At 35.1% G+C, this 11,843-nt stretch overlaps 1 protein-coding gene across 1 annotated transcript; it reads left to right on the plus strand.

The window, feature by feature from the left end:
* The first annotated feature begins 527 nt into the window (after window positions 1-527).
* Window positions 528-10,955, plus strand: LOC120127787. Its single transcript, XM_039145612.1, has 3 exons — window positions 528-871; window positions 1,042-1,095; window positions 10,694-10,955. Exons 1-3 carry the CDS (start codon window positions 528-530, stop codon window positions 10,953-10,955), a joined length of 660 nt encoding a protein of 219 aa, XP_039001543.1.
* Window positions 10,956-11,843: the final 888 nt, after the last annotated feature.

Genomic DNA, 11,843 nt, shown 5'->3' on the forward strand with positions numbered 1-11,843 from the left:
TTCTTCAAGACTGCTTGAGAGGTTGTGTGCAATGACTTCCTAAATGCTGTAAGATACTTCTTTCATACTTCCACTCTCCTGCCTGCCTTTAATGTCACTGTCATAGTTTTAGCTCCTAAATCCTTAAATGCATGCATGGCTAAGGAATTTAGACTCATTTCTTGTTGTTCAGTGATTTACAAGACAATCACTAGAATATTGGTCACTAGATTAGCTTTGTATTTCCCTGGTATGATCTCTCCTAACCAGTCAGCATTTGTTAAGGGTAGAAACATAGTTGAAAACACTTTGCTTGCCTAAGAAATTGTTAGGGGATACTATAGGAAAAATCTTTCTTCTAGATGCACCATTAAGATAGACTTACAAAAAGCCTTTGACTCAATTTGCTGGGATTTCTTAATGACTGTTTTGAAAGCTTTGAGACATCCTGAAGTATTTTGTGGATGGATAAAAGCTTGTATAACTACCCCTAGTTATTCTATCTCTTTGAATGGAAGCTTGGTGGGATATTTTAAGGGTGCTAGGGTATGAGACAAGGGGATCCTCTATCCCCTTATCTCTTTGTTATTGTTATGAATGTTCTATCTTCTCTGCTGGATGCTGCAGCAAAGAATAGTGTTTTTAGATTCCATCCTAAATGCAAAAGAATACCCCTTACTCACCTATGTTTTGCTGATGACTTGCTTCTGTTCTGTCATGGGTCTTTGGATACTATGTTGGGGGTTGTTAGCACTCTTGAAAAGTTTTATGAACTCTATGGTCTTAAGCTGAATGCTTCGAAAACTGAGTTGTTTGCTTGTGGAGTGGCTTGGGATGAGCTAGAACTGATCCAAAGAACTACTAGTTTTAGGATTGGCCATCTTCCTGTTAGGTACTTAGGGGTGCCCTTGGTTACCCGTAAGCTCATAAGTAAGGACTGCTCAGCTTTACTTGTGAAAATTAAAGAGAGGATTGACAAATGGTCTAGTAAGAAACTCAGTTTATTTGGTTACTGATGTCTGTGAAGTCTGTCATGTTCAGTTTATTTGGTTACTGATGTAGGCTGTTTATATTGCCTAAGGGGGTCATAAGATATATTGAGAAGCTCTGCTTGAGGTTTTGTTGAAACATTTTGATATTTCGATATAACAAATTAAGTTAAATGGATTTTAAGATTTTCCAAATGATTTTCTAAGTATATTCGATATAACTATTCGAATATCAAAACATTACTCCAAATATTTCAAAAATCATTTTTAATCCTTACTTAAGTGTAAAATTAAGTTTTAATCATAAAACAATTTCAAAATAATTTTACAAAGTATTTCGAACCAATTCAAAGCCAAAATTTCCAGATTGCTCAGAGGGAACCGATTCCCCCCATAGGAGGAACCGATTCCCCCCTGAATGGTTTGGCTCCGAGAATTCCAGTATGCTCGGAGGGAATCGATTCCCCCCAAGGGGGTACCGATTCCCCCTTGTACAACGGTCTAAATATTTGAATTTTACACTTAGGGAACCGATTCCCTATGAGGGGGAACCGATTCCCCCACGCTCCAAGCTGTTTTATTAAATGTTTTCACACTAAAACGGCTATAATATCTTCTCTAATCATCCCCAACGTTCAGAAGTGATCCAAGGTGTATTTAAGCAAGCTTAGAAGCCATTGATCAATAACAAGAAACATCAAGCAACTAGAATCAAGAGAGAGTCAAAGAGAAAGCATCAAACCTCAAGTTTGAGCATTTCAAGCCTATTTTCATTTAATACTCATTTTGCTTTCAAGAACACTTTTTGTGCTCAATTGTATTCATCTTTGAGTGTTCTTTTCTTTGTTCTAGAATTGTGCAAACATCTTACCTTGTGAGGTTTTCTTGTAAGTTTGCAAATTTGTAATCTTCTCTTTGAGAAAAGAGTGTTCTCAAGAGTTGGGGTATACTCTTGAGGGAATTGTAAGGTTATCTCTTTGGCCTCAAAAGAAAGAACAAATTAGTGAATTTGTTGGAAAATCCTTAGTGTGGATAGCTAAGGTAGTGGACGTAGACTTTGTTTGAGAAAGTCGAACCACTGTAAATCGCTGTGCAATTACTTTCAATTTTCTGCAAAAGCTTCCACAAAATTTTTATTGCCAATTCACCCCCCTCTTGGCCAATTTCGTCATTCGATTAACTCAACAATTGGCATCAGAGCCTAACTCATTTGAAGGTTTAATCGCCTCTTGAGTCGATCCGGGAAGAGTTACATCGATTACCAAGTCATCAATGGCCTCCACTTCAAATTACGACTCCGGTCTCGATTCGATGCCCGTCAACAAGCCTCATTTCTTCAATGGAGCTAACTACGCCTATTGGAAGAACAGAATGATGTACTTCATTCAAGCAAGTGACATGGGAGCATGGAATGCCGTAGAAGAAGGATACATTAAGCCTATCACTCATCCAAGGTTGTGGAGTGAAGGAGATACAAAAATGTTCCAGCTCAACTCCAAAGCCATCCATATTATCTTTTGTGCTCTTGGACCAGATGAATACGGAAGAGTTTCATCGTGTACAACCGCCAAAGAAATATGGGACAAGCTTCAAGTTACACATGAAGGTACCGATGAGGTAAAGAAATCAAAAATTAGTATTCTAACGCATAGCTATGAAAATTTCAGGATGAAACCAAATGAAGACATCAAAGCTATGACGGATAGATTTTCAACGATTGTCAATGGTCTCAAATCATATGGAGAGATCATCTCAAATGAAAAGCTTGTGAGGAAGTTAGTCTAATCCCTCCCAAAATCATGGCAATCAAAGAAGACGTCAATCATCGAGTCTAAGGACCTATCGTCCTTAACTCTTGAAGAACTTATCGGTTCACTCCTCACTCATGAGATGATGCTTGAAGATGAGGTGGACCTTGATAAAGTTGAAGAGACACCAAAGGAGAAGGAGAAGAAGAAAAACATTGGAGTTGCTCTCAAATCCACAAAAGATGAGTGATTCTAATGATGATGATGATGACGAGGAAATGGCATTGTTTGCCAAACGGTTCAGAAAAATGATGAGACCTTACCGAGGAAGAAAATTCAAACGAAATGAAGGCCTCAAAGATGAACCAAAAGAGAAGGACCCGATCATTTGCTATGAATGGAAAAAGCCAGGGCATGTCAAATATGATTGCCCACAATTGAAGAAGAAGGGTCAATCAAAGAATAAGCACAAGGCTCATGTGGCTACATGGAGCGATGAAGAAGGTTCCGATGAAGAGGAACAAGAAGTAGCAAACTTGTGCTTGATGGCATTTGGGGAAGATTCTAAGGTAACCTCTAACTCATCTGATTTTGATGATTTATCTTATGATGAGCTATTAGAGGAATATAATGGGTTGGCTTCGGATTATGAGAAATTATTTTTAAAATATAAAAATGATGTTTCAAAGTTGAAAAATGAAAATAAACTCATATCCAAAACCAACAATGATCTTGAAAGTAAAATTAAAGATTTGCAAATCAAACTAGAAGAGTTTGAAAAGAAAAATTTAGATTTGCAAAATTTACTTTCAAAGGTCAATAATGATCATCAAAAGAAAATTGATGATCTTAAAACTTCTTTTGATAAAGTTGGAACAAAACGTTTTGAAAAAGGAGAAAATTCAAAATCCAACTTTGTTAGAAAAGATTTTAGAAACTACAATCATAGAAATCCTCAACGAACCTTAAATGGTAAAATCTTTAGAAGTATATGGGTTCCTAAAGGACTCATTACTACTAAAGATAAAGATATCCTACACAAATGGATACCTAAGGGAACTAGGATTTTGGAAACTAATGAATATGGACCCAAAAGAATTTGGGTACCAAAAATCAAAAATTAATCTATGTTTGTAGGGAAAGGAGCATTGCTACAAGGCACGGGAAACAAATTCAAATTCATGGTACCTTGATAGTGGATGCTCAAGACACATAACCGGAGACAAAAGCCGGTTCATTGAGCTTAACGCCAAAAATGGAGGAGAAGTGACTTTTGGAGACAATTCAAAAGGTCACATTTAAGGTATTGGTACAATAGGTAATACCTCTTCCATACAAATTAAGAATGTTTTATATGTGAATGGATTAAAGCATAATCTATTAAGTATTAGTCAATTATGCGATAAAGGATTCAATGTCTTATTTGAAATTAATGGTTGTAAAGTCATTGACATTGCATCTAATCGGATTATGCTTGTTGGTCATAGAATAGGAAACATTTACATGGTGCATTTAGATTCTATTGATATGACTAATTTATGCCTAGTTGCTAAGGATGAGCATGATAGTTGGTTATGGCATAGGAGACTAGGTCATGCTAGTATGAGTGTTTTGCAACGGTTAATTCAAGGAGACTTAGTAAGAGGGTTGCCTAAGCTTAAATTTGATAATGATAAAATCTGTGATGCTTGTGCTAAAGGAAAACAAAAACGAGTTTATTTTAAATCTATTAATGATGTATCAACTAGTAGAGTATTACAATTGATCCATTTAGATCTTTTTGGGCCAACTAGAACTACTAGCTTGGGAGGAAAACAATATGCATTTGTCTTGGTAGATGACTATTCTAGATACACTTGGGTTATATTCTTAAGTACTAAAGATGAAGCATTAGAAAATTTCATCACATTTTCAAAAATAATCCAAAATGAAAAAGGTTACTCTATCACTAGTGTTAAAAGTGATCATGGAACTGAATTTGAAAATCTTGGATTTATTGAGTTTTGTAATTCTAATGGTATTAGCCACAATTTTTCAGCACCTAGAACCCCTCAACAAAATGGAGTTGTTGAGAGGAAAAATCGAACTTTAGAAGAAATGGCTAGAACCATGCTTTGTGAAAATAATTTGCCAAAATATTTTTAGGCGGAAGCCACAAATACCGCTTGTTATGTTATAAATCGAGTAATGATTAGGCCAATTTTAAAGAAAACTCCATATTAAATTCTCAAAAATAAAAAGCCTAACATTAGCTATTTTCATCCTTTTGGATGTAAATGTTTTGTTTTAAACAACGGTAAAGAAAATCTTGGTAAATTTGATGCTAAAAGTGATGAAGGAATTTTTCTGGGTTATTCCTTAAACTCTAAAGCTTATCGTGTATTTAATAAAAGAACTTTAGTTGTAGAAGAGTCTATACATATTGTTTTCGATGATAATCCCCTTCCGAGGAATGATTCTTCTGTTAATGATGATGTAGGTATTGTACAAGCAAATGACGTTAGACATGACGTTGGAGAATCATCATCAAAGGAAGAAACAAAAGATGAGGAAACTCATGATCCCCTCGAGAATCCAACCATTGAAGAAAGGGAAGTATCTTTTCCAAGAGAGTACAACTATGTCAAAGATGGTGAAATTATAGGTGATCCATCAAAAGGGGTAACTACTCGATCTTCTCTTAGAAATATCTGTAATTATGTTGCATTTATTTCATGTATAGAGCCTAAGAACATCAAAGAAGCATTAAAAGATGAACATTGGATTATGGCTATGCAAGAAGAATTAAATCAATTTGAGAGAAGTAAAGTATGGATATTAGTTGAAAGGCCTAGTAATAAATCTACTGTAGGTACTAGATGGGTTTTTAGAAATAAACTTGATGAAAGTGGTAATATAGTGAGGAACAAGGCTAGACTTGTTGCTCAAGGCTATACTCAAGAAGAAGGCATAGACTATGATGAAACATACGCTCCCGTAGCTAGGATGGAAGCAATTAGAATGTTATTAGCATTTGCATGTTTCAATGAATTTAAATTATATCAAATGGATGTTAAAAGTGCATTTTTAAATGGTTTTATAAAAGAAGAAGTGTACGTGGAACAACCTCCAGGTTTTGAAGATTCAAATTTTCCGGATCATGTTTTAAAATTGACAAAAGCTCTTTATGGTTTAAAACAAGCTCCTAGAGCTTGGTATGAAAGATTGTCAAATTTTTTAATTGAAAAAGATTTTTTAAAAGGAAAGGTTGACACTACATTGTTTTTAAAGAGAAAAGGTAAAGATTTATTAGTAGTTCAAATTTATGTTGATGATATAATATTTGGTTCTACTAATGATGTTCTTTGCCAATAATTTTCTAAGCTAATGCAAAGTGAGTTTGAGATGAGCATGATGGGGGAGCTCTCATTTTTCTTGGGACTCCAAATCAAGCAAAGAAAAGATGGCATCTTCATTAATCAAGCTAAGTACGTCAAAGATATGCTCAAGAAGTTTGGACTGGAAAATGGGAAACCTCATAACACTCCAATGAGCTCTTCAACAAAGCTTGACTTAGATGAAGGAGGTAAATGTGTAGATGTTAAATTATATAGGTCAATGATTGGCTCTTTGCTTTATCTAACTGCAAGTAGACCGGACATTATGTTTAGTGTTTGCTTATGTGCTAGATTTCAATCATGTCCTAAGGAATCACATTTACTAGCTGTTAAGAGAATCTTTAGATACCTTAAGGACACTCCTAGTTTAGGACTTTGGTATCCTAGAGATTCTAGTTTTAGCTTGCATGCTTTTTCTGATGCGGATTATGGAGGATGCAAATTAGATAGGAAAAGCACCTCCGGTACTTGCCAATTCCTTGGAAATATGCTGATTTCTTGGTTTTCAAAGAAACAAAATTGTGTTGCATTATCTACCACTGAAGCGGAATACATTTCAGCCGGTAGTTGTTGTGCACAAGTTTTATGGATGAAACAACAACTTTTTGATTATGGAATTGAAGTAGGTACTATTCCTATCAAGTGTGACAATACTAGTGCTATTTGTCTCACTAAAAATCCCATCCAACACTCTAGAACTAAGCATATTGAAATAAGACATCACTTCATTAGAGACCATGTCACTAAGGAAGATGTAGTTCTAGAATTTGTTGATACTTTGCACCAATTAGCGGATATCTTTACAAAACCCTTAGACAAGGAAAGATTTTGGACACTTAGGAGAGAATTAGGTTTGACCAACCTATCTTCACTTAGTGTTTAAAATAATTTTAGCACTTTTAATAAATCTTGAAAAATGCTTATAATAATAATTTTTGATTGCATTCTTGCTATTAGTTAGGGGGAGTTTGTGATTCTTAGTGAAAATTAATTTTATGTTCAAAAATTAATTAAAGATTAATTTAATTGTTTGAACATAATTAATTTTTGATATATGAGTTGCCAATACCACTAGAAAAGATTAATTTAGCATTTTGTGCTTAAAAAAATCGGATTTTAGCATTTTGGTACAGAAGGAATCGATCCCCCCTGAGGGAACCGATTCCCCCTTTGAAGGGGAACCGATTCCCCCCACAGGGGAATCGATACCCCCCTGGGGTTCTGTTAAAATCGGCAGAACACCCCCAAAATCCCAAAACCCTCTTCTCTCCCTCTCTTCCGCCGTTCTTCACCTCCTACACCCTCAAATCTCCATTTTTGTCTCAAATCGACGATATTAATCGGAATTTATTTCATATATCATCTTCTAAACATGTTGAAATCATTAAAGTCGTGCAAACAACATCTAAATCCCCTCAATCTTAATCTTTCAAGGTAATATTTCTAAACTCTTTATTTCATTATTTTTGAACATAGGATTAGTTTTAATTAGTTCTAGGTTGAAATAGTGATCGGGCATTGATTATTTAGTGATTAGAAACTAGATGTTACAACTAATTTCATCAAAAACACAAGAATTTTTCAAATTTTTTTAATTTTCGAAATAAAAAAAATGTTATTTTTCAAATTATTGTGTTTTGATTAAATTATGTTGTTATTATGAAAAATATACATATATTGTTTCTCAAAACCATATTTTTCAAGAGTTTCTCAAAAACTTTGCCCATTAGGATTGATTTAGAGAACCTTGAAATATTGAGGACTCAATTGAGTTTTGGGATTAATTGAGTTGCATACATTTGTTTTAAAAATTGCAGGTTATTCTATCTATTCCGATTTCCTTCACCATGTCAAATCCTAAACGTCCTAGGTCTTCATCTAGTCGTTCTAGTCGTCAACCAAATCCACCTCCAAATCCTCCTTCTATTCCAATTTCTAATCCCAATCCCACTGATCCTAACTTGACTATTCAAAATTCGTGTTTTAATCATCCTGGGTCTAGAAATCACCGATTTTGGTATTATCAATATTTCGATTCTTACAAAATCTGGGAAGAACGTATTCCTTCTCGTCAAGCTATGTTAGCTATCGATTTTAAATATCTTCCCATTTTACAAGAATGGAAATTTGATAAACTATTTGATCTTGAACCCATCGTTTACCATCAACTTGTTCGTATATTCTACTCTAATGCCGTATGTGTTAAAAACCAAGCTGAAACCGAAACCATAGGAATTCGTTCCTACCTCCTAGGACAATTCTTATATATTGACCCGTCATATATAGCCAATACATTTGGATTAGATAATGATGGTATTTCGAATGAAAAACAAATTTTAGGTTCTCGTTATAAAAGAATAGATAGTGCGAGTGTCTTAGACCTACATGAGCGTTTTCTTCATCTAATGATTTCTTGGTGGTTTCGACCATCCGGAGGTCGTTATTCTACTCTTAGAGCTTTGGATCTTTGGTGGTTACATTGTTTCGAAAACCGTATTAAAATTAACCTACCTCAGATTATTTTTACTGAAATTGTTGAAACCGTAAATCTTGTTCCTAACAAGAAACACTGTTCATCTCTAGTTTACGGTTGCTTTTTGAGTAATCTGTTTTCCAAAGCTGGGCTTAGAGTCGGTCTAGATGCCGTTTTTCCTCTTAAGAAACAAATAAATCTTCTTTCCTTAACGAGAGCGGGATGGGTAAAGAACAAAGAAACCGGTGAATGGGTTCGATCTTCTACTCCGGGAGCTAGTTCTTCACAAGCTCCACCCAAAGGTGACGAAGATCCCGAGCTTGAGCAATTAATGTAAGATATTGATGAAGCCGAAGATGAGCCTGATCAGCCCGAAGAGCAGCCCGAGGAGCAAGCACAACAAACGCATCAAATGCCTCCATATTTTCAATCCTTTATGGAGACATTCGATTTCCGATACGCTACCATGGACTCGCGCTTTTCCTCTATAGAGTCTCATTTATCCACAATGGGAGCTCAACAATTAGAGATTCTTCGGGAGATGCGTGCAAACAATGAATCTACCAACGCTCGTATCAATGAACTAACTCATGAAATGGCTGCTATGCGAGCCCGTTTTCCTCCTACCGATCCGGATGCTTGATTTTATGTTTAGCTTTAAAACTTTGAACAAAATGAATATTGTTTCAATATTTTGGATTGTTTGATTTTATGGATTGTTGGATTTTAGATTTATGAATAGTGTGAACTTATATGTTTTATTCATTTTTGCATCATCATTAGCAATATGACCAATTTTTGCCATATCACATTATTTATGAATATTGATGAAACTAATGGCTAACCTCTCTTTTGATTGTGATCTTAGCAGCTTAAGCTTATAATTAATAAATCAATTGGCTAAATGATTTCAAAACCTTGTTTTACAATGTCTTTTTGATTTAACAAAAAGGGGGAGAATACATAATAAATTGAAGAAGTGTTAAAGTAAGGGGGAGTAATTTCAAAACTTGATTTCAAAAATCTTAAAATTACTAAAATGTTTTGTTATATCAAAAAGGGGGAGATTGTTGAAACATTTTGATATTTCGATATAACAAATTAAGTTAAATGGATTTTAAGATTTTCCAAATGATTTTTTAAGTATATTCGATATAACTATTCGAATATCAAAACATTACTCCAAATATTTCAAAAATCATTTTTAATCCTTACTTAAGTGTAAAATTAAGTTTTAATCATAAAACAATTTCAAAATAATTTTACAAAGTATTTCGAACCAATTCAGAGCCAAAATTTCCAGATTGCTCAGAGGGAACCGATTCCCCCCATAGGAGGAACTGATTCCCCCCTGAATGGTTTGGCTCCGAGAATTCCAGTATGCTCGGAGGGAACCGATTCCCCCCAAGGGGGTACCGATTCCCCCCTTGTACAACGGTCGAAATATTTGAATTTTACACTTAGGGAACCGATTCCCTATGAGGGGGAACCGATTCCCCCCACGCTCCAAGCTGTTTTATTAAATGTTTTCACACTAAAACGGCTATAATATCTTCTCTAATCATCCCCAACGTTCAGAAGTGATCCAAGGTGTATTTAAGCAAGCTTAGAAGCCATTGATCAATAACAAGAAACATCAAGCAACTAGAATCAAGAGAGAGTCAAAGAGAAAGCATCAAACCTCAAGTTTGAGCATTTCAATCCTATTTTCATTCAATACTCATTTTGCTTTCAAGAACACTTTTTGTGCTCAATTGTATTCATCTTTGAGTGTTCTTTTCTTTGTTCTAGAATTGTGCAAACATCTTACCTTGTGAGGTTTTCTTGTAAGTTTGCAAATTTGTAATCTTCTCTTTGAGAAAAGAGTGTTCTCAAGAGTTGGGGTATACTCTTGAGGGAATTGTAAGGTTATCTCTTTGGCCTCAAAAGAAAGAACAAATTAGTGAATTTGTTGGAAAATCCTTAGTGTGGATAGCTAAGGTAGTGGACGTAGACTTTGTTTAAGAAAGTCGAACCACTGTAAATCGCTGTGCAATTACTTTCAATTTTCTGCAAAAGCTTCCACAAAATTTTTATTGCCAATTCACCCCCCTCTTGGCCAATTTCGTCATTCGATTAACTCAACAGGTTTTTCTGGAAGGGCATTGATACTTTAGCAAGAGGTGCTAGAGTTAGCTGGAATCAGGTTTGCACTCTAAAATCAGAGGGTGGTTTGAGATTAAGGAAGCTTGCTGATTGGAGCAAGGCTTACTGCCTTATGCTAATAAAAACATTCTTACTGGGGATGGGTCCTTATGGATTGTTTGGGTTAAGATTTACTGTTTCAAGTTTGTTGATTACTGGGATGTTGCCAGTAAACCTCACTTTAGTTGGATTCTTTGCAAACTGATTAAGATGAGGGAAGAGGCTAGAAGGCTTTTCAGTCATATGGCTAATTTGTCATAGATTAAGGGCAGATTGATTTGGGATAATATCAGAGAAAGGAGAGAAAAGGTGATTTGGCATCGGTTGATTTGGTTCCCAGCTCATGTCCCTAAATTTTCTTTGGTTGCTTGGATGATGCTACTGGATAGACTGCCAACCAAGGACAAATTAGGCTGTTTTGGTATTGTGACTGATAATTTGTGTGGGTTGTGTGGGGTTAGCGAGGAAACTCGAAACCATTTATTCTTGGAATGCTCCTATACGAGTGATATCTGGTGTGCAATTATGCACGCTTGTGGTCTGCAACACCAAATGCTGAGATGTTGGGATGATGCTATTCACTGGATGATTTTGAATTTTAAAGGTAAGTCCCTCTTGGTCCATATCCTCAAGTTAGTTTGGACTGGTTTTATTTACTTTATTTGGGAGGAGCGAAATCACAAGTGTTTTAGAGGTGTGACTCGTTCGGTTGATTCAATTGTAAATAAAATTAGTGAGGCTATTAGAATTAAGCTACATAGGTGTCATACGAATAGGATTGATGCTGTAAATAGGCGGTTGTGCCTTAATTGGGGGTTGATATAGTTATTTGTATTGTTTTCTTGTAGCAGCTTTGTTGCTTTCTTTTGGATGAATAAAATTTTACTTATCCAAAAAAAGGTTTTTAAACTCTAAATTTTTGAAGGGATGAAATTTGAAAGCCCGCTTGAAAATTTTCATTCACACGCCATCAAGATAATGAGGTTTTTAAGTATTTAAATGTAATTTTTTGAACATATATATTAAGTAATTAAATATAAAAACAATAATTATGTGTCATTTTAGAAGTTTTTTGTTTTTACTGTGTTATCAA

The sequence above is a fragment of the Hibiscus syriacus genome, unplaced genomic scaffold, assembly GCF_006381635.1.
Source record: "Hibiscus syriacus cultivar Baekdansim isolate YM2019G1 unplaced genomic scaffold, ASM638163v2 tig00110472_pilon, whole genome shotgun sequence".
In the NCBI taxonomy this organism is placed as follows: domain Eukaryota; kingdom Viridiplantae; phylum Streptophyta; class Magnoliopsida; order Malvales; family Malvaceae; genus Hibiscus; species Hibiscus syriacus.